Genomic DNA, 24,103 nt, shown 5'->3' with positions numbered 1-24,103 from the left:
TGTTAAAATTAATATACTTATACTTTGTCGCCAAACAATTGATACTAGAATGTACAATCATCACAGCGATATTTGATTCTGCGCTTCCTGCTCCTTGGATTACAAATTGATAGTAAATATTAAAAATTTAAATTATAAATCATAAATAGAAAATAGAAAAATGGAAAGTAAGGTAGTGCAAAAAAAATCGAGAGGCCGGTCTGTATATTTGGAGGGTACGGCCCAGATCCGGGTCAGGATACGTTCAGCAGTCTTATCACAGTTGGAAAGAAGCTGTTCCCGAATCTGGCCATACAAGTCTTCAAGCTCCTGAGCCTTCTCCCGGGGGGAAGAGGGACGAAAGGTGTGTTGGCTGGGTGGGTCGTGTCCTTGATTATCCTGGCAGCACTGCTCTGACAGCTTGCGGTGTAAAGTGAGTCCACGGACGGAAGATTGCTATATACCCTAGCTCCAGAATATGCCCTAACACCATATACACCTTTGACATACTAGTCATGAATTTATAAATCTCTAAGTTGTTTTATTACTGTAATATTTACTGAGGGACAGTGGAAAAACTTGTCTTGCAAATTGTTCATACGGAGACAGATCAATTTGTGACTTTAGTGCATTGAGGAATTACAAGGGAAAGCAGAATAAAGTGCCACAGTTACTGAGACAGTGCAGGCAGACAACACGAGGCACTGTCATAAAGAGGTGGATTGTGAGGTCAAGAGTCCATCCCATCTTACTGTAAACTGTTCAATGGTCTCAGAACGGCTCTGAGCCTAGTGGCACATGTCCTCAGGCTGCTATACGCTGTCCCGAAGGGAGAGGGGAGAAGAGCGAACATAAGGGTGGCTTGGGTCATTGATTGTGCTGGCTGTTTTACTGAACCGTACCTCAGGTCACACCTTTATGGTCACCAGTCTCTTCCCTCCCCCCGTTTTCACTTCAGGGAAAACAGTCCCATCTTATCCTGTCTCTCCTTCTAACTCAAGCCCTCGAGTCCAGGTAAAATCGTTGTGAATCTTTTCTGCACCCTCTCTAGCTTAACCACATCCTCCCTGGAGAATGGCAATTAGACTACACACAATACTCCATGCGCAGTCTCAGAGATACCCTACTTGGTGCCCTCAACTCTTGTACTGAGTACTCTGTAAGATTAAAGGCAAGCACGCCATATGCCTTCTTCATCACTTTAGGGAGCTGTGTCCTTAAACCTTACCATTCTTCGATGGGCGCTGACTGTTATGTATGCATGGAGCAGTAGGATTAAATGTTTTTACTGAGTCTAGTCAGCCACCCCACACGCTGGACAACTTGCAGTGCTTGAGCAACAAACCAAGCGCGCCAAGATGAAAATACGCACACTGGAAAGCCCATGCTCCTCCCATAGGAGGCCCAGTCGATTCACCATGCAATCAATTGGCTGCATGCGCAGTTGCCACATTCTCGCGATCAATCCAGTACGGCTCATGTGACCTTTGATCCTGTGTACAGGGCAGTTGGGCAGATATTATTTAAATGGGGAGAGAATTCAAAGTTCTGAGATGCAACGGGACTTGGGAGTCCTTGTGCAGGATACCCTTAAGGTGAACCTCCAGGTTGAGTTGGTGGTGAAGAAGGCAAATGCAATGTTGGCATTCATTTCTAGAGGAATAGAGTATAGGAGCAGGGATGTGATGTTGAGGCTCTATAAGGCGCTTGTAAGACCTCACTTGGAGTACTGTGGGCAGTTTTGGTCTCCTTATTTAAGAAAGGATGTGCTGACATTGGAGAGGGTACAGAGAAGATTCACTAGAATGATTCCGGGAATGAGAGGGTTAACATATGAGGAATGTTTGTCCGCTCTTGGACTGTATTCCTCGGAGTTTAGAAGAATGAGTGGGGACCTCATAGAAACATTTCCAATGTTGAAAGGCATGGACAGAGTGGATGTGGCAAAGTTGTTTCCCATGATGGGGGAGTCTAGTACGAGAGGGCATGACTTAAGGATTGAAGGGCGCCCATTCAGAACAGAGATATGAAGAAATTTTTTTAGCCAGAGGGTGGTGAATCTATGGAATTTGTTGCCATGGGCGGCTGTGGAGGCCAAGTCATTGGGTGTATTTAAGGCAGAGACTGATAGGTATCTGAGTAGCCAGGGCATCAAAGGTTATGGTGAGAAGGCGGGGGAGTGGGATTAAATGGGAGAATGGATCAGCTCATGATAAAATGGCGGAGCAGACTCAATGGGCCGAATGGCTGACTTCTGCTCCTTTGTCCTCTGGTCTTATGGTTTTATAACCTCTGCAACGTTGCGCTTTCACTTGCCTCACAATTGGTGAATGGTAATCTGATGTATCTCTGACCTATGCTGGCTCTCCTAACACACGTTATCATTCCACATCTTTCTTCTGTCCCAAATTCTCCAGCCCTCCAGGCAAAATGACACAAGCCTGCCTGTAACTTGAGTTTCATTCTTTGTTTAACCAAGAGAGGTGTTTGCCAATTTCATTGGAATGTCACTCAGCTTGATTCAGCCCAGGTTGTGGTGGAGAAGGATTTTGCAGTGCCCTCGACCAACTGTGTCACTATCTTTTGAAATCATCAGAGGCTTGTGCATGTCAGCACCCATGTATCTTTTCATCACGTCTTTCCATCCTATGATGAGGTTTTCTGCCCCATGTAAGTTGTTTTTAGAGATAGTATTGTAACAATGGTTTTGCTGTAAGAATTCTTCTTCTTCCAACATCAGTTTCTACCACCATTGGTAACTTGACCATATCCTTTGCTCCCTCCCGTCAATGTTGAGCAGTGCTTTATTCACTATCCATTAAAGATGGCGCCGGTAACTGGCAACTTTGTGCGTGCTCTCCCGAGCAAACTGCCCTCATTATACTGTTCTCATTTTCCTTCTTTGAACCTCTTACTGGTTAGTATTAATTTTAAAATCTCCCAGTCGTGGTTTTCCTGTTGGTTCTGAACTTCATACACTCTTCCCATCTCGATTTCTTTCTGCCTCACCACACTTCTTTATTTCCCTTTAATCCAACCCATTTCATTCTTGTTCTTCTGCTTTTTAGGTTAGACTTGTTAGTGCAAAGTCATTTCCCCCCAAACCGTTTCTATTCAGCGTACGTCTTTCACAAGTTGTTCCTTTCTCACGAAGCCTTTCACGTCTGAGATCTGCTCTCCTGAAATCCAGTGCGTCAGCTGTTCCAAACTTTCAATATTATCAACTTACAGCAGAGAAGAACGCTGGCTTTCCGGTTCTTGGGTTGCTAGTTTTGCGAGATGAGTTTATGATTACTGACATATGTCATGGAATTTGTAGTTTTGTGGCAAGAGTACAGTGCAATACATCAAACATTACTTTTAGTTACAATTGTGGGAATGCTATATTGGCGCCAGAATGTGTGGCGGCATTTACAGGTGTGTGTTGTTGGTTGTTGACTCAAACGATGTTTCGATGTATGTGTGATAAATAAACTTGAATCTTGAATAAGAAATGCATATTTTTTCAAAAAAAAGTGTTAAAAGAGTAAAATAGTGAGGTAATGTTAATGGAAGAATAAAAATTGAGTTTAGTTCTTCTTTCCCTCTGCCGTCAGATTTCTGAATGGACATCAAACCCATGAACACTACTTCATTACTTTCTCATTCCCTTTTTTTTGCACTACTGATTTAACTAATTTATTCAGTTTTTTTCTTTTTTCTCTCTATTATGTATTGCATTGTACTGCTGCTACACAGTTAATACATTTCATGACATATGCCGGTGATATTAAAACTGATTCTGATCTCCTCCCTGATGGTTGTACTGAGAAGAGGGCATGTCCTGGATGGTGAATGATGATGTCACCTCTCTTGGGGCACTGCCATTTGGAGATGTCTTTGCTCTTCCTGGCCTAGTTTTCTTCACCCACTGGTTGATGCTGTGAATTAGTCTGGAGCTCTCTTTTGCAGTGCGCATCCTAAGCCACACCTCAACTGCCCTTTGTCCAGGCCTGGTTAATGCATGGGTTGAGACTGGTGCACGTTTGGACAAGCCCTGGTACTTGTTAGTGCAGCAACCTGGGTTTGATTCTGATCCCTGGTGCTGCCTGTGTGGAGTTTGCATGTTCTCCCTCTGACTGCTTTGGTTTTTGTTAGGGACTTCTGCTTCCTGCCCGTCCTCAAAGATGTGTGGGTTGTTTGGCTCTTGGGTGCTTAAAAAGGCGTGTGGTGTGTTGGCCTTCATATGTCAGGGGGTTGAGTCAGGAGCCCTGAGGCAATGCTGCAGCTCTGTAAAATCCCGGTTAGACCACACCTGGAGTGTTGTGCTCAATTCTGGTTGCCTCATTATAGGAAGGGCGTGTAAGCCTTAGCGAGGGTGCAGGGGAGACTTGCCAAAATGCTGCCTGGATTAAAGAGCAGATCTGAGGTTAGGCTGAGCAAGCTAGGGCTTTTCTCTTGGAGTGAAGGAGGATGAGAGGCGTCTTGATAGTGGTGTATGAGATACATAGATGGTGGGCAGCCGGAGACGTTTTCCCAGGGCAGAAAAGGCTAATACAAGGAGGTGTTTGACAGAAAGTACAGAGGAAAAGTTTTTTTTGACGCAGGGAGTGGTAGGTGCGTGGAATGTACTGCCTGGAGTGGTAGTAGAGGTGCCTTAGAAAGGCACCATCCATCATTAAAGACCACCATTACCCAGAGGATACCTTCTTCTCATTGCAACCATCGGGAAGGAGACACCAAAGCCTGAAGGCACACTCTCAATGATTCAGGAACAGCTTCTTCCCCTCTGCCGTCCGATTTCTGAATGGACATTGAACTCATGACCACTACCACACTACTTTTTTTAATTTCTGGTTTTTTGCACTACTTTTTTTTAACTTAAATTTTTAATGGGTGTATATATATATATATATAGATGCTCCCTGTCTACTCTATCTACCTCTAGCAGATTTCCCCTCAGCCTCCGGTGCTCCAGAGTAAACACCCCAAGCTTATCCAGCCTCTCATGATAGCAGATGCCCTCTAAACCAGGCAGCATCCTGGTAAACCTCTTCTGCACCCTCTCCATAGCCTCAACATCCTTCCTGTAGAAGGGTGACCAGAGCTGCATGCAATACTCGAGATGTGGCCTAACCAGAGTTTTATAAAGTTGCAACATAGCCTTTTGGCTCGACTAATAAAAGCAAGCATTCCATAAACCACCTTATCGACATGTTTAGCCACTACCAAGGAACTATGGGCTTCAATCCCAACATCTCTCTGCTCAGCACCACTGCTAGGGATCTTGAATTAGGGGCATTTATGAAACTTAAATGGGCACATGGATGATAAAAAAAAAGGAAGGATGTGTGGGGGGGGGGAAGGGTTAGATTGATCTTAGACTAAGTTAAAAGATTGGCACAACATTATGGGCTGAAAGGCCTTTACTGTACTGTAGTGTGCTATGTTCTTATAACTGTCATTGACTAAGTTCAGAGCCTTTTGATGAGAAATGCTATTTTGTGAAATGTCTGAAGATCAGTGAAGTTCAAAGTAAATTTACTATAATGATATTTATATGTCACCATATACTATCCTGAGATTCATTTTCTTGGGGGCATTCACAGAACAAATAAATAAAATCGAATCAATGATAAACTACGCACAAAGACTGACAAGCAACCAAAGTACAGAAGAAAATAAATACAAAGAAAATCTAATAGTAGTAAATAAATAGTATTGAGAACATGAGTTGCAGAGTCCTTGAAAGTGAGTCCACAGGTTGTGGAATCAGTTCAGCATTGAGGTCAGTGACGTTATCCACGCCAGTTCAGGAGCCTGATGGTTAAAGGGTTATAACTGTTCCTGATCCTGGTGGTGTGGGACCCAAGTCTCTTGTACCTGCTTCCCAACGGCTGCAGCGAGAAGAGAGTGTGGCCTGGGTGGCGGGTGTCCTTGATGACGGATGCTGATCTAGAGGTCATTATCTCGGAGTAATTACGATAGCAATCTAACCTGCTCTTCTTCCTCTTTCAGGTCTCTGGACTTTCCTGTGGTTTGTTGGCTTCTGTTTCCTCACCAATCAATGGGTGTCGGTTATTAACCAGCCCCCTATAGGGTCGGATAGTGCCCGGTCAGCCATTGCCTTCTCCTTCTTCTCCGTTTTTAGCTGGGTAAGTAGAAAACGGCCGGCTGGTGGTGTAGTGGCATCAGCACTGGACTTCAAGGCAGATGCTCCTGAGTTCAAACCCAGCCGGGTCCCAACCTGGGCAGCAGCAGCATCTGTGCGGAAGAAAGGCCTGGCAATCTGCTTCTGTGAAAACCCCATGGACCCTGTGGTCCATGAGGTCACAAAGAGTCAGGCTGAACAACAACGATAACAACAACAGTAGAAACAGCTTCGGTAAAGCAACTTCTTAGATGCCAGCAGCTTTGAAGGAACCCTTTTCTCAGGGGAGAAGATGGTGCCTTCAATGAGAGGCCATGCCCTCTTCTCAATACTATCATTGAGCAGGAGGTACAGGAGGCTAGGGTCTCACTCCACCAGGTTCAGGAATATAACCGTCAGGCTTCTGAACTGGTGTGGATAACTTCACTCACTGCTACTCTGAACTGCCTCTACAATCTACAGACTCCCTTCCTGGGACTCTTTACAACTCGTGTTCTCAATATTATTTTTTTGGTTGCACGGTTTTATCTTTTTGTTTGCATATTGGTTGTTTGTCAGTCTTTATTTATATAAAATTTAACATAAATTCTATTGTATTCTTTATTTTCTTGTAAAAGCCGGAAAGAAAATGAATCTCAAAGTAGTATATGGTGACATATACGCACTTTGATAATAAATTTACTTTAATCTTGGAAATCAATTAAGTATTGAAATGCATAATTGCCATCCTCTCTTCGTCACCCACTATTCAGACCAAACTAAAACACATGTAGTTCCTTCTTCTCCAGCGGTTTACCTTTTCCACCTGTCACCTCACAGCTTCTCACTTCATCCTCCCCCTTCCCCCACACACCTACCTGGCTTCACGTATCACCTTCCACCTTGTACTCAATTTCCCTTTCCCCCACCACCTTATTATGGCTTCTTCCCCCTCCCTTTCCAGTCCTGATGAAGGGTATTGGCCCGAAACGTTGACTGTTCATTTCCCTTCATAGATGCTGCCTGACCTGCTGAGTTCCTCCAGCATTTTTTTTGCGTGAGAGACTATGACCTAATCTCTTGTACTGAAGTGACTACGTCTGGGTAGTTACCATGCATCCCATTCCCTACTGCTGATGTTATCCTTAATAAATGCACACCTCTTAACTTTTAGTTTAGTTTCCAACAGCAGAGATGGTCAGAAAGTTAAGTCGACCTGTATCAGAGGTGCTGCTTATGCCGGGCCCTTAACATTGCCTTTGCTCCCGCCCATCCACCTCACGATCTCTTTGGCCCCCTAATGTCAGGCAGAAGGACTACTAGGATCGGAAGCAGCTTCTTCGCCCGGACTATGAGACTGCTGACCTCCCTGACTCTACCCGTATCTTATCAAGTACCAGCAGTGTAATACTGTTTACTTTCTAATTTGTGTCGTAAATGCCAATCTATTGGAGCATATTTTATTATTTGTAAATTTACTTGTAGTAGTGTTACCTTATGGATGTTGTACTGCGTTGTGCACCTTGGTCTGGAGGAACGTTTCGTGGTATACACGTAGGCATTTGAAATGATGGTAGGCTTGAACTAGAACTTAAGTTGTTGCCCACACTCAGAAGGGACTGATGCTTTCAGCAGATTTCGGCTGTTATCTCCAATGATATAATTCCAGCCTTATGATCAGCAATTAGAGTAATTGGAAGAGGGAAGACCTCACGAGTTCAAATTCTTTTTTTCGTAACGTGAAATCAGAATCAAATAAAGGGCAAATGGTCCACTTTGCATGTTTCAGGAGTTAACTGCAACTTTCAAAATACTCAAAAACAAAAAAACCCCACTTTCCTGCCACCAGAACGTACATTCAGTGGCCACTTTATTAGGCACACCTGGTTCATGCAAACACCTAATCAGCCAATCGTGTGTGGCAGCTCAGTGCATTAAAGCATGCAGACATGGTCAAGAGGTTCAGTTGTTGTTCAGACCGAACATCAGAATGGGGAAGAAATGTGATCCAAGTGACTTTTCCTGTGGAATAATTGTTGGTGCCAGATGGAGTGCTTTGAGTATCTCAGAAACTGCTGACTTCTGCGTTTTTTCGCGCACGACAGTCTCTAGAGTAGGGGTTACCAACCTTTTTTAAGCTGTGGACCAATACCATTAATCCACTACTTATATTTAGAAAGCATTAATAGCCAACAGGTAAGACTGAAAAGCAGGAAAATAGACTACAGTCATGCTTAAAAAGAAACCCTGCCAACATTTAATAATGTATTACTATGATATGCTGGACTTGGCATTTTTGAGCTTAATTAATTTGGTAATTAAAGACTTGCTTCCTGAGCAAGAGATTCAGCCTCAATAGGTAACAGGAATGGGTTGAAGTACAGATGAGATGTGCAGTGCGAATCAATAGAACAGTGGTTATTAAGGAACATTGACGTACTACCTTTTAGTGAGAAAGTTAATTTAGTGTGACAAAGCCCATTTAGCCACTGACATTTTAGTTCCATTTGGATCTTGATCCAGTTGGAAGGTGATATTTGCATAGAGGTAGATGATGGATACTTTTTTGATCCCAAAGGAAATTGTCACAGTAGCATTACAAGTGCACAGATGTACAAATATTAGAAGAGAAGTAAGAAAGAATTTTAAAAAAAATTTACCTCAGACAGTCTTACTGAAGGAGGTCATCACTTCCCTGAACATGGGTTGATTCATTATAGAGCCCTAATGGCCGAGGGTAAGAGTGACCTTGTATAGCACTCTTTGGAGCAGTGCAGTTGTCTTCGGTGTGGGAACCATTTTCCACAAGTCATTTTGTGTCTGTATTCACTAAGATATACACCCAGTGGCCACTTTTCTTAGGTACAGCTGTGCACCTGCTCATTAATGCAAATATCTAATCAACCAATCATGGGACAGCAACTCAGTGTATAAAAGCATGCAGACATGGTCAAGAAGTTCAGTTGTTGTGCAGCTTAACATCGAATGGGAAAGAAATGTGATCTGAGTGACTTTGATTGAATGACTTTGGTGCCAGACAGGGTGGTTTGAGTTCTCAGAAAGTTCCCTTGGGATTTTCGCACGCAAGTGTCTAGAATTTACAGAGCAAAAAAAAACCACTCAGAAAACATCCAGTGAGCGTCAGTTCTGCGGGCAAAAACACCTTGTTGATGAGAGGGGTCCAAAGAGAATAGTCAGACTGATTCAAGCTGACAGGAAGGCGACGGTGTCTCAAAGAGCCACATGTTACAACGGGTGTGCACAGGAGCACAACACATCGAACCTTGAGTGGATAGGGTACAGTAGCAAAGACCACAAACATCACTCACTGGTCGACAATCATCCCCAGCATCAGAGACTGTTGTATGGCTGTAGAGAAGCAAATAGTAGATTGTGAACAGCCAAAGGTGGCGAGACCAGCTTCCAAGGGGAGGGATCATTTATAGGCCTTTGAGTACCAGTCAAATATTTTGGACCAAAATCCAGTCAGTAATGGGCAAAACCAACATGGCCTCTGTCCCTTGGCATCTGTCACACATTGGCGAGACAGAAGGGTAAATCCTGTGCAATCTAAGTTTAGAGTAGTGGAGATGGTGGACAACTTTAAACTGGATCAGTTGGTTGTCTGCTGTTAACAGAGCAAGCCTGTATCATAGACAAACTCTTGTCTAAGGCAGCTTCAGATAATTCAATGCCCAACTCCTCTCTCCAGGCGTCTCTAATCTTCACTGGTCACTTTATTAAGTACTATAAATGCATACTTTGGTAGTGCATTCTTGAATCGTCACTCTGGTGAGTGTCAGTTTCTAGATGTCATTTAAGTGGTTAAAAAAAAGTTCTTAGGAAGCACGTTGTAATCCCCTCATTTTAAAGGAGGAATTTCTTTAGCCAGAGGGTGGTGAATCTGTAGAATTCATTGCCACAGATGGCTGTGGAGGCCAAGTCACTGGGTATATTTAAAGTGGAGGTTGTAGATTAGTAAGGGTTTCAATTTTTACAGGAAGAAGGCAGGAGGATGGGGTTGAGAGTGGAGCTAATAAATCAGCCATCATAGAATGGTGGAGCAGACTCGATGGGCTCCTATGTCTTATCATCTTTTCAACTCCACTCTCACCTCGTATATATCAGCAGATGGACCCAATAGTTTCCTTTCCCTGATGCGAAGTTGCACAAAAATAATTCATGACGTGAGGGTATGTCTGTGAATTCAGCTGCTTCCTGAGTTCACTGTTTTAATCAAGTCGAGTTTAATCAGGTTCAAGTTTAATAATCATTCAACCTTGAGTGAATATAGCAAAAAAAAGTAAACATGAGGAATTCTGCAGATGCTGGAAATTCAAGCAACACACATCAAATTTGCTGGTGAACGCAGCAGGCCAGGCAACATCTCTAGGAAGAGGTACAGTCGACGTTTCGGGGGAGACGAAGGGCCTGACGAAGGGTCTCGGCCCAAAATGTCGACTGTACCTCTTCCTAGAGATGCTGCCTGGCCTGCTGCGTTCACCAGCAAATCAAAAAAAAAGTGTTTCTTTGGGCCAAGGTGCAAAATGTATTACCCACTGCACACAGCACAAATAATTACGATTTTAAAAAAATATGGTCACAAAGAAAAAAAAATATTGCCCAGGTCCCTGAGTGTTCAGCTTGTTCTTCCATGGAGCGAGTACTGGAGGATCGTGCTGGGAGGGGTCATTCCCCCCACTTCCAGGGATTCCAGCGTGCTCACAGAGGCCTCTTTCACACCACCTTGGGCGCCTCCTCTCCTGGATGACTGCAACAGGCCTGATCCTCATCACAACCAAGGCAACACAGCTCCCCCGCCATCAGTCTCACCACCGAGCTGGTAAACTGGACTTGCAGTGCTCTACGTTACCAATGCCCAAAGGGGTCTTGCGATCACAATATAGACATCCAAGGCAATCATTCACAGGTTTTTTTTTGAACTTGTGCCATCTAACAGTACACAGCACTTCCACGCAACAACACGGCAAGGGTACGCTCCATCACTATTGGGCAACTTGATGAGTGGTGCATTGATTGAGTGAGAGATCCATGTTGTATGCAATACCTTGCCAATGCTCCTGTGATCCTGGGTCAATTTGAAAGTCTTTGCTAGGACAAGGACCACCAAAGTCTTGAAAAGTAAATGTCCATTTTCCTTAAGTATTGAGTCCTCAGGAATATGTTGGGCAATGTTACCAGATTGTACTGGAGGCACTATCTGTCCCCCGCAAGCTGCTACTCTGTTTTTCACAAAGCTATAAAAGTTTATTTGCATCGCATATACACAAGGTACAGACAGTAAATATTTACAAGGCAGTAAGTATTCTCAGACTAAAAGGTGGTTACCACCATCTATAAAACACCACCCTCCAAAGTTCCCCACTGTACCCATTGTGACCGCGTGCTCCCTCTCCAGGGACAGCCGATGCACGAATGTATGCTCGGAAAAGGGGCAGGCAGTCAGCCCGGGCAGCGCCCGCCACTTTCCGCTGCCCAGTCCCGTGAACGGCCATCTTGGCCAGGCCCAGGAGCAAGCCCACCCCAGGAATCCTCCTCACGCCCCCCGTCCCCTTCCGAACTGGGTGCCTGTGTATGCGAGGAGCGCGGGACTGAAGTGCAGGCAGAACCTCAGCAGCAGCCCCTTTGGAAGCCCAAAGGTGGGGGGCTGCAGCCTCTCAAGTTCTGTGTAAGCGTGGTGCACTGACTTCCCTGGCCCACAGAATGGACGGGTGGACAGGGTGTCGGTGAACTTGCTCAAAAACTTGTTGTACGGTACTGCCCGATGCAAGACCTTTCAACCCAGGTCTGCTACAGCGACCAGATCTGTCTGCTATTGAGTGTAAGGCAGGGGGGTGGGGACTGAGCACGTGATTGATATCATGTTAAACAAACAGAGTTGCTGTATGAAGACCAGGTGCAGTGAGAGGTTTTGTGTTAAAGATCTTAAAGATTGGCTTTATTTGTCACAAGTTTATGGATTTTAATGGTCTAAGAACCTGAATCCCTCCTTCCTGCGCCAGGAGGTTCTGGTCCCCTAGAAAGATTGAAAGAGAACAAAGAAAATTAAAAATGCTTGCATATTGTAGAGACAATGAGGCAGGAATTCACCTACATCAGGCCTCTTCAGCAACTTTTAATCTGATGTAATCACTTTCCTTGTCAAAAGTAATGACATGGAACAGTTTGGATAGATAAAATTGTGTAGCAAGATTTTGTCATATGGTTACCAGGCACAACGAGACGCTGGATACACACATAGAAACCTTTTTGGATTTCAGTATGGTCTTTGTCCTTGAATAGATTTGTGCAAGATCAGACCTTCACACATTTAAGCTGTAAAATGGAGAATGGCAGATCTGGGCTGAATGGCCTTGCTCGTTTACAAAGATGTTGCTGGGACTTCAAGACATGAGTTATAGGGAAGAGTTGAGTAGGTTAGGAATCTGTTCCCTGGAGTGTAGGAGAATGGGGGGAGATTTGATAGAGATATACAGAATTATGAGGGGTACAAATAGGGTGAATGCAAGCAGGCTTTTTTTTCCACTGAAGTGGGGTGAGACTGGACCTAGAGGTCATGAGTTAAGAGTGAAAGGTGAATATTTAAGGTGAAATGGAGGGGGAGCTGCTTCACTCGGAGGGTGGTGTGAGCGTGAAGTGAGCTGCCAGTGGAAGCGGGTTCCATTTCAACATTTAAGACAAGTTTGTATGAGCACCTGGATGGGAGAGCTACCATCCGGGTGCAGGTCGATAGAAATAGTCAAAGTAATAGTTCGGCACAGACTAGATGGGCCAAAGGGCCTGCTTCTGTGCTATAGTTTTATATGACTCTGTGAAACATACAGTGAAATATGTCATTTGTGTCAACAGCCGACTCAGACTTAGGGTGTGCTGGGCACAGTCTGCAAGTTTCGCCGTGCTTCTGGCACCAACAGAGCATCCCCGCAACTTGCTGACCCTAACACATTCGTCTTTTGAATTTGGGACACAACTGGAGCACTTGGAGGAAACCGATGTAGTCACATGGAGAACGCACAAACTCCTTACAGGCGGCAGGGGAAAATGATCCCCGAGTTGGCGCTGTAAAGTGCGGTGTGATCCACTGTGCTACCATTCTGCTACGGGCTATGCACGCTGCGCTGCCATTGAGTTCCCAGGAGACGGGCAGTGGTGGATGAGCTTCCAATCAGGACTAATTGGAACCCGTGAGAGTTTATGTGGATGGAGGAAACTCCCTGGTGGTTCCATTAAGGAAACACGAGAGAGAAGCCTTAGTAAAGAATTGGGCATGTGGGACTGAGGTGAGGAAAAATATCTTTGCAGAGAATGGTTGAGTCTTTGGAATGTTTTACTCCAGCAGCTGTGGAGGCTTGTGTATTCAGTTCCATTAGAAAAGAGATTGACCTGGATATTAAGGGAATTGAGGGATATGGAGCTCTTTCAGTGACCACTCCGCATCTAATCAGAGCTTTATTTGTTTGTATTGTACACCTTTTTTATGATTGCAAGTCACTGCTAGATACTAAAAACATCAACTACTTCAGATAGATGAAGTGTAAAAGAGAGGTGAGAGTGACATCGGACCGCCGGAAAACGATGCTGGAGAGTTGGTAATGGACAACAAAATGGCGGATGAACTGAATAAGTATTTTGCATTACTCTTCACTGTGGAAGACACTAGCAGTATGGTGGAAGTTCCAGGTGTCTGGGGCACGAAGTGTGTGAAGTTAGCATAACTAGAGAGAAGGTTCTTTGGGAAACTGAAAGGTCTGAAAGTAGATAAGTCACCTGGACCAGATGGTGTACTTGCCAGAGTTCTGAGAGAGATGGCTGAAGAGATCGTGGAGGCATTAGTAATGATCTTTCAAGAATCACAAGATTCAGGAATGGTTCCTAAAGGCTGAAGAATTGTAAATGTCACTCCATTCTCCAAGAAGGAAGAGAGGCAGAAGAAAGGAAACTATAGACCAGTTACAGAAGGACTTGCATGAGGAGAATGGGCAAAGAAATGGCAGATGGAATATAGTGTTGGGAAGTGTATGGTCATGCACTTTGGTAGAAGAAATGAAAGTGTTAACTATTTTCAAAATGGAGAGAGAATACAGAAAAAAACTGAGTTGCAAAGGAGCTTGGGAGTCCTTGTGCACGATTCCCTAAAGGTTAGTTTGCAGGTTGAGTTCCTGGTAAGGAAGGCAAGTGCAAAGTTAGCACTCATTTCAAGAGGATTAGAATTATAAAAGCAGTGATATAATGTTGAGACTTTTTAAAGCACTGGCAAGGCCTCACTTGGAGCAGTGTGAGCAGATTGAGGCCTGATTTCTTAAAAAGGATGTGCTGAAACTGGAGAGAATTCAAAGGAGCTTCACGAAAATGAATTCAGGATTGAATGGCTTGTCACATGAAGAGTGTTTGATGGCTCTGAGCCTGTATTCACTAGAATTCAAAAGAATGAAGGGTGACCTCATTGAACCCTATCAAATGGTGAAAGGCCTTGATCAAGTGGATGTGAAGAGGATGATTCCTATGGTGGGAGAGTCGAAGTCCAGAGGACACAGCCTCAGAATAGACGGGCGCCCATTTAGAACGGAGACGAGGAGGAATTTCTTTAGCCAGAGAGTGGCTAATCTGTGGAATTCTTTCCCACAGGCAGTTTTGGGGGCCAAGTCTTTACGTATATTTAAGGCAGGGATTGATAGATTCTGGATTGATCAGCATGAAGGGATATGGGGAAAAGGCAGGAGATTGGGGCTGAGAAGAAAAATCAGCTTTGCCATGATGAAATGGTGGAGCAGACTCGATGGGCCAAATGGCCTAACTGCTCCTGTATCTTATGGACTATCCCATCAGCGAGTTGCTCAATGACGTCGGAGCTGGGCTTATTGCATGCTTTTGTGTTTTCGCCTGGACTTATGTACAGTTGAATGGTGCCTGGTCCAAAAAAGGGTGCGAATGATTGTCTTGGAGTTTATATTGTGAATGCAGGACCCTGTTGGACACTGGTAATGTGGAACAGTGCAAGTCCAATTCACTGGCTCAGTGGTGAGACCGATGGCGGCGGAGCTGCGTTGCCTTGATTGCGCTGTGGACTAGGCTAGGCCGCAGGGTCACCTGTTGGAGTCACGTATGGGAGGAGATGCTGAGCCGGTGAGGGAGAGGCCTCTGAAATCTGAACCGAGGGGCCAGGCCCTCCTGTTGGTGCTGTACTTCGGTGTGCACTCAGTGAAAGAACAAACTGGATGCTCAGGAACTTGAGCTATTTTTTTTTCTTCGTGACGTGTTTTTTTTCTGAAATCACAGCCACCTTATGTACTATGTGCAGTGTGTTGTGTGCTGTTGGTAATATGCTTTGCACCTTGGCTGCGGAGGAACTTAGTTTCGTTTGGCTGTATTCCAGTATGGTTAAAGATCAGCCATGATCTGGAAGGAACTGTGGAGGTGGCAAAGAGCCAAATGGACACCACCTACAACTCTTCCTTTCCTAAGCTCCACCATGCCACCTTTTTTTTTGGTCTGATACCGCAGAGCATTTTGGGCACGCTGTTGAACTTAACACGTTCAAAGCTTGTGTACAGCTGACCCCTGCATTACGGGGATATGAAGGTGGGTGGGGGCGCAGGGTGGGACATCACTTTCCTAGAAGCTGATCCATATCGTCACTTTCTGTAATGCAAAGCTGCATTATCTGCATGTGCATTAAGAAATATGAATTTGAAAACAAAAATCAGTTTTGTTTTTATTTGTATTTACTTTTATTCATGCATGTTCAGTGAAGACAATTTGTATTCTATAATTCAAGTATTGTGGATTGTGTGAGGGCATATTTCTGTTTCCCAAATGGCTTTAACACTGGGGTTGGGGGAGCATTTGTGGTGCATAAAAAAAAGTCCAAAACTCAAGATATTATATGTTAAGCAAAACGGTGAGTGGTACTGCACAGAATCCTTGCAAAACCAGAAGTTTTTGTACTTATCAGGGGGCATAATTTTTAAGGTGTTTGGGAAAGTACAGCGGATTGTCAGAGGTAAGTTCTTTACACAGAGTGGTGAGTGCATAGATCACTTTGGTAATGGTCGAGGCAGATACATTAGGGGCATTTGAGAAACTTAGATGGGCACATGGATGATAGAAAAATGGAGGGCTATATCAGGGGGAAGGGTTAGATTGATTAAAATTAGAGTAGGTTAAAAAGTTGGCACAACATTGTGGGCCGAAGGACCTATACTGTGTTGTACAGTTCTATGTTCTAACAGAACTGAAGCCCAGCTTTTGCGCTGAGGGGATTTTTGTGGGACAGGGATGTTCCGTCGGACTGAAAACTCCCAATCTTAACTCTTGCTGTTTTCTTCTGTCTAGGCCTTTCTGACTATTTCTGCCTACCAGAGGTTTCAGATGGGCGTGACCGACTTCTCTGACCGATACACAGATCCATCGAGTGACTACCCGCCGTACCCCAACGTTGCAGAGAACTACCAGCAGCCTCCGTTTGGTAATGCACCCCAGCCGGGCACCAATGAGTACCGCCCGCCCACGTACTAAACCCGCTGGGCACCCTCCTGAGAGCTCCACCTGAACGTGAGGCCAAAACTGGACTGTGCATTGACGAATAGGAAAAGCCACTGTTGCCACAAACCAAGCTTTCTACTGATTTAAGGATTTGGCCTTCTATTTTTTTTCTTCTGTACCCTTTTGCCCCCTCCCAGTCTTGTCATTGCTTCCCCTGACTTTATTTTATCTTCCTGCCCCCTCCCCCTGGCAGGGTGGCAGGTGTTCTGCTGAGCATGCCCTGATGACACTGGTGGGTCTGAAAGGGAGCCTACTGGGTCAACACTCCCGTTCTGTTGTGAGGAGGAAATCGAGGCTTGTGAAAGGGGGAGGGCATGGGGTGGAGCCCATAATCCCTTCCTTTTGCAAGGTTTCTTCTATAAAAGGTCTTTGTTCTTCCAAAGGCACAACCTTTTCCAAGCTAGAGATTTGTCATCAAAATTACGGCCCACTCAGCGGATCAGTAAATCTCATTCAGCAGTGAATGGTTGGTGTTGACTACTGCTTGGGCGTTGGTAGGAAATGGTTTCAATCTGGGCTAATATGATCTAGTACCAATCTTCACGATTAACATAGTGCGAAGGTAAGACCCACCTTTGAACTTGTGGCTTCTTAGCCATTCTTTGTCTCGAATGAGTTTCTGTGTGCTAACGGACTCCCACTCTTGATTTGTGTTTCTAATTTGGACATGTCAGGGATGTTGATATCCAGCTCCATGAAAGCTGCTGTTCCCACTTGAGTTGCACCTGCTGAGCACTGAGGCCACTATTAGTAACCATTGTCCAACAAGACGAGCCTAGTCCCAATGCCATTGGAGGTTATCAAGTGCAGTTGGTGGGTGCTTTTCCTTTTGACATCATTGTGTGCCAAGCGCACTTGCCCCCCATTGTTAGAACCCAACCTATCAGCATTGAGCCTCCAGAAATGTTGATGTGCACAGACAGTCCCCACTGTTGTGAGAAAGGTTTTTTGAGCCAGGTTTGGCGCATCAGATCACCATGCACAGTGTCTGTCTGAGCAGTGCTCAACATGAAAGGGCTGGACTTCGCATTGTAGGCTTGGCCCCTCGAGCTTCGAGTCAGCATCTCCCCACACTAACTGTGTGAACTCCACTCGGCACAGTATCTAGTGCTGTAGACCGTAGTTTAGGCTCGCAGCTGTTGTTGGTAGAAGGTGCTTCTAATCTGGTTTAATGTGACCGCCATCATAGAAGAAGAATTTAGAACATCCCACATGGATGTTTGTTTTATCTTCACCACAATTCCCTCGGTTTTACAGATAAAGGCTTAATGATAAAGGCAAGGGTGATAATGTAGAAGTGACTGGCGAACCATTACCTAGGGTATGTGAAACAGTATCTGCAGTTAAGAGGGATAATGTTGGTAGGGGTGAGTTGGTGGTGTGTTTCTATGTACAGTAGAGAGATAGGGACCTTAATAATCATTCAATGATGCTAATTAGTCAAAACAAAAATAAGTTCTACATTTTTAACATTATTGGGGTCTGCATTTACAATAATTGAATAACCTGACACAGGGACCTGTTTCTGAAAAGTGTATTCATCTAATGCTCTAAAGCCTTTCCACACCAAAACCCTGATCACTTAATTATGCTCTGCATCTCAAACCTTAATCGTCTCATTTTCTTTGGTGCCCTAAACCCTAACCCCTTGCTCTGGGTCCGACACCTACTTTTATATAATGTCATGCTTGGGAGTTTTAAAATTCATCTCTTTAGCTCCTGTTGGTCTCTAATGTGGTTTTTATGGTGGGTATGTTTTCTCCTAAAATGAGTTCATAATCTCTTTATTATGGGGGTGGTAGAAATTGGAGAGGTCTATATCTTCCCCAGTCCCCCGACACTTCCTTGCATGGCAGGCATAATTAATCATAATGTTACAGCCAAATTCAGATCACTTCTTCCTGATCTGACTTGGTTTGTGCTTATCCTATGCAGACTCCAGACCTAGGTTCTGATTATTTCACTGTTTTTTGCAGTCAGGAATTGAAAAGATAGAACTTACTGTCCAGCTTGTGTCCCATTATAGCTTAATAGAAATTGCTGAGATGGGGTAAAGCAAACTTTATGAAGTCTCTCCTTGTTCTCCCAAATTTGGGCTTGGGAGAAATTACAGGCATGTGCCTCTGTTCAGGGATTGCATAACCTCATACACTTTCAACTTGTGAAGACAAAATTCCAAAATACTGCAACCCCAAGTTGACAAGATAAAAAAGTCAAGAAACATTGGGCCAAATACACATGTTGGAAGTTGAGATTTGTGTCTGTTTCTGAAGTCTCTGCCCCATAGAACTAGACATAACCATGAGGAAAAATCCTTAGGAAATTGTTTCAATTTCATTATTCAGTGCTGTCACTAATTTACTTATGAATTGTGTCCTTGATAAAAGGAATCCTGAGAGAACAATTGAGAAACACCAAACATTACATTTTGCAGATTGTTGGATTCCATTGTTGTAGATCCTTGGGAATTGAACTACATGTGGCTCTTGTGTGTTGCTCTTCCCTTGACAATGTGTTTTGGAAGTTTTGAGCAGTTGAACCTCCACTGGTTGTGGTTTGGATTGTCACGTGCTGTAACCAGTTGCATTCTCGGTAAGAGGAAGCTCATCAAGCTGTCCTGGAAGTGAAATCTAGGGTGTGAATCTTTCACTGCTCAAATTATTTATTTTTAAGAAATGCTTGGATAAGATGCTTATTTTAATTAACCTGGCAATGGGGATTGTAAATACCGAGTGCATATTTACAGCGCCTTTGTAGATTTTCAAGAGCTTGGTGCACTTTGAGTCACCTGAACAGTGTTGGATACTGGAGCACAGGGATTCCTGGGTTTTCAGGTGTACGTGGCATGGATCCTGACCTGAGCAAGCACTGTGTACATAGTTCCATTTAACAGAAAACAGGGGAAATGGGGCAATGTTATGGTTGGGTTAAGAACCAGCAAAGAGGCTAGAGGTTGTGCATAATGAGGGATCTAGTTGGAGATTAACTCCTGGTTTCGTGGCATACAAGGAGCCATGGTTTTGTTTTCTAAAGGCCTACAGATTTTTATGAGAAGTTCATAACCTCTCTTAATTATGGGGTTGGGGAGATGTTCCATGCTCCAGCTTTTGTCAATATTCCCCTTCCTCCAATGACTTAAATATTGCTGATGTTTCAGCCAATCTTCACCTCTCAATCAGTAACACATAGTGATCTCTCTCTAGTTACATAGCTCACTGTGGAAGCTTGCTGTGCATTGATATCCTGCATCACAACTATGAATATGTTTTAAACTGAACTTCATTGTCTGCAAGACATTTTTTGAGATAAGGCCAGGGAGGAGCCGGTTAATTGATTTTTGTTTTGACCCGATACCCAGTGCAGAAGAGATTAGCTTATGGGAGATCAATATTGCTGGAGGTTGCAGACGCTCCTGTATTTGAGCATCAGAGTTCAGAAGAGCTGGTTGTGAACCCTGTCAGCTGATTTTGGTGTCACAATCTTGTTCTTCATTTGCATCAGGAACAAAAGCTTGCTTGTTCACATAGATCAGGCCAACTGTTCACCTCCCTATCTCTGCCCCACCCACTACGGCTGCACACACTTAATAGCGTCGATATCAAATTGCTTTTGTTTGCTGGCTGGCCAGGACCATGTGGATTAATTAAATGAAACATCAAACTAATTATAACTCTGTAAATAGAAACTTCTTTCAGAATTTTCATGTTATTCTGCATAAAAGTATGTGGTGCCAGAATCAAAGATAGACGACTAACTGAAGAAAGCCTTAACTTGCCAACTTTTGTGTTCCGGCAACTCTTGCAATTCCTGTTTTGACTTGTGTATAGTTTTCAAGTCCGGGGTGTTTCTGTGGGAAGTGACGTCAGTACGACAGCTGACCAACCACGGTGGATTTTGTGTTTTTTGGGAGGGAAGATAGCCAAAATATTGCGCTCTGTAAAGCAGTGGAGAGCTGGAAGAGGCTAATTAGTTCTTCTAGGCACCAAAATGATCAGTTGCACAATTTGTGTGACCTGGTATCGGGGGAGGGTGATTATTTCATTGTTTGAATTTTTTGTACCTCTTTATATTTGCGATTGCATCGATAACCAAAATCACTTTTGTAAAAGGATTCTTTTGTATTCTTTGTGCTACTGAAACAGGGCTTTAAACGATGGAGTAATATTACTTAGCTTTTGGTTAACTGTGGCAGTGGCTGATTGAATGTTTTTAAAAAAAAACAAAATCAAACTAACCATGCGCGAGGGGAAGTGTTGTCTGATGAGCTCCAAATTTTAAGTTGAAACGATACCAGTCTGGAGCTGTTCCGTCACCCAGTCGAGGGGATATGAGGCTGAGCTTCTTTGCTATCTTCAGGCTGAATCCCTGCTGGAGCTGAACAGTATAGTGTGTGATGGGATGGAATGGATCCGAGGATTAATCATGTGTACCCCTACTGGTCTATAATGCCAAATGGTATTTCTGAAGCGAAAGACTATTCTGTCACTATTTGTGTGTGTGTGTGTGCGCCATATATGGATTTCATATCTAACACAGCAAAAAGAATGGTTTGTGCCTGTAAGTATTTATATGCATCAGTGCAAACAAAGTCAACTATTATTTAAATTAATATGTTCCTCGGTTATTTCTCGCACTCAAACAGGATCCAAAGTGCTATGGCCAGAGGTGACCTCCAGTATTCCAGTTTAAGCTAACGCTGAGTATTTGCACTGCCCTCTGTCTTGGTCATCGCTCAGCGTACTTAATTTGCAAAGTAGTGGAAGTCAGCTTCATCTGGTTCTGGGCAAACCTTTCTGTGAGACTTGCAGTAAACGACCTCTGGTTTTCCTTTCAGGGTTAGACTTGACTTCCCATCTCCTAAAGACTTTCCAGCGATCTAGTTACTACTAGCTGGAAGGTGCAATTATGTGGGCTTTGACTATACTCAGTGGTACAATGAGCCAGACACCAACTAGTGCCTTTAGGATAAAGCAAAATAAAATTTATTTTAATTCACTTTATGATAGAGCATTACATTTTAATGACCTTGTTGCCAAAGTAACATGGACAAGGGAGTGATGGTTAATAGTTTTATTTAAAATATGTATGTCTAAGTCACATGGGCTACATATTTAAACTATCAGTGTCTGTACCAAAGATTTAAATTACTAAAGAATATTGGATAAACTGGCATGGGTTTCTTCATAATACCTTGTGGCACTTGTTTACCTTTATATTGCGTGTTCATTGTTAACTAATTGTATTACGGCTCACGTAGTAGTGCATTTTCCTCCTCTCCCTCTAAAGCACACAAAATGGTCACTGTTCAACAATAATTCAACCTGCTGTACCAATAAACTTTTTTTGACTGATGTCTGGTGTTACTGACTTCTATATTCCAGTGGTTGAGTATAATGCTGATTGAAAGCTGTTCCAATTGGCCAGTTTCCTGGAAGTAGTTAAAAATGTTCTTTTTTTAAAAGACCAACTACTGTTTGAGTATCAACTTGTGCATTTAAATGAAACACAAAACAGATTAGAATTCTAAAAATACTATAGTACTATAAAATTTTAATTCCTAATAGTTGGGATTTATCTACCATGGCTATGCTTTTGATTGACTGTGAACGTATCAGTGCAGAGACTGCCTTCATGTGTTTGATGACTGCATCCTCCAAATTTTCATTTTCATTGTAACATTCAAGGTGATTGTTGAAACCTTCAAATTCTTTGTAGTTCCTAACTTGTTGAAGTGGTGAAATAGTTTCATTTTCATGCTTGGAGATGCTAGACATGGCCAAACCTGAGTGCTTAAAATTACAGTGAGCACAACAGTTCTAAATTGTTTTGCTAATTAGCAGTTACAAAAATTGCTGCTTTTTGAACTAAGCACATGTGATGTCCTGATTTAAAAACTGTTCACTTTAAGCAGTGTAGTGTTTAGTGGCCATATAATTGCACAGAACAAATGTTATTTAGGAACTTTGGCAAGTCTTCTGGCCCAATTAAGCATCATAATGTCCTAAATAATAGGCTGGCCAGATTAACTGATGGCCCAATTAACCAGAATCCATGGCACAGTACTGTAGTTGGCAACATGGAGTAGAGAGCAAGTTTGTAAATCTGGTGAGAGCGAATGATGTTGCGAGTATTGAGGGTAGAGTACTGCGGGAGGGATGTTGGACAGGTGCAGACACACTCAGTTGAGACACCTAACAAGGTCATTTGATTCCAAACAGATGATTATTGATCATTACAGAAAGTCACTCTGGTGCTCCCCTTTTCCCAACCATGATTTCTCCTCTCCCTGCCCCCCTTCCCACTCTTAATACACAATAGAGACCCATATCAGAATCGGGTTTATCATTCACGTCATGAAATTTTGTTTCTTGCAACAACAGTATACTGCAATAATAAACTTTAGAGTACTGTGCAAAAGTCTAAGGCTCCCTAGCTATATACATATAAAACTCTATAATATATGCCCAAGACTTCTGCATAGCACTGTATTTGCAACAGTACTAAGGATAAGAGGAAGACTTTTTGCGGATTAATATTCTCAGCAGCATTAAGACTTCTATCACCCGCACATCTGTAGGTGGCTAACCCATACGGGGTTCTGAGTTGGATGATCAGCCATGATCATACTGAATGGCGGTGCAGGCTCAAAGGGCCAAAATGGCCTACTCCTGCACCTATTTTCTATGTTTCTATGCCAATGTTATATCTGGACTTAGCGACAAGCTGATGTTGAACAGCAGAGTAACTGGTACCTTGTTTGTTATATTTAGACATCTCTCGTCCTGGATATTATGCAACATGGTCCATCACTTTATCCCCAAAAACTGAAACAGTAAACTGGCAATAGCCCTATTTTATCGCATTTGCTGACATCAGTTCCATAATATCTGCGCCCCCCCCCCCCCCACAGCCATAAAGGTACCACAGTAGTGTAGCGGTTAATATGGTGCCATTACAGCTGAATTCTGGTGCCACTTTGCAAGGAGTCTTCCCGTGGAATGCAGGGGTTTCCTCCAGGTCCTCCAATTTCCTCCCACAGTCCAAAGACTGGGTAGGTTAATTGGTCATTGTAAATAGTCCTGTGATCAGGTCAGGAAGGACCTACTACATGTTGTACCACTAAATAAAGAAACACACCTCATCTCCATCCCTGTAATGTCTCGCACCTTTACCCTTTGTAACCAAAGCTCTTAGTATTTAAAATTGGTCAGTAAAAGATCAAAACTGTATACATTAGAAATCTGCAACAAAATACTCAATTTTCAGGTTAAGATCCTTTTGTTAAAATGATTTTAGAAATGGTTATGAGTGAGGTTCCCACACCCAAGACATTAACTATTATTTTTACAGATGCTGAACAGCCTACTGAGTGAACCCAGAACTTGTTTCAGAACTAATCAAAATGTTTCTCCCTTTTGACCAAACTGTCAGTTATTAACAAAGATTTCCTCT

The 24,103-nt window shown here is 43.4% G+C and overlaps 1 protein-coding gene across 1 annotated transcript in view; it reads left to right on the top strand.

Moving 5' to 3' along the window:
• The window catches only part of syngr2b (synaptogyrin 2b), a 58,525-nt gene extending 36,522 nt beyond the window's left edge, over nucleotides 1-22,003 (top strand). Inside the window, exons 3-4 of the mRNA XM_072242453.1 lie at nucleotides 5,977-6,113; nucleotides 16,442-22,003. Of these exons, the coding sequence (XP_072098554.1) occupies nucleotides 5,977-6,113; nucleotides 16,442-16,624 (320 nt within the window). The 3' untranslated portion in view covers nucleotides 16,625-22,003. The remainder of the gene's footprint in view (nucleotides 1-5,976; nucleotides 6,114-16,441) is intronic.
• The last annotated feature ends 2,100 nt before the right edge of the window (nucleotides 22,004-24,103 follow it).

Source organism: Mobula birostris, chromosome 24 (assembly GCF_030028105.1).
Source record: "Mobula birostris isolate sMobBir1 chromosome 24, sMobBir1.hap1, whole genome shotgun sequence".
In the NCBI taxonomy this organism is placed as follows: Eukaryota; Metazoa; Chordata; class Chondrichthyes; order Myliobatiformes; family Myliobatidae; genus Mobula; species Mobula birostris.
The sequence above is the reverse complement of the archived record's forward strand: the minus strand, read 5'-3'. Positions and strand labels throughout refer to the sequence as shown.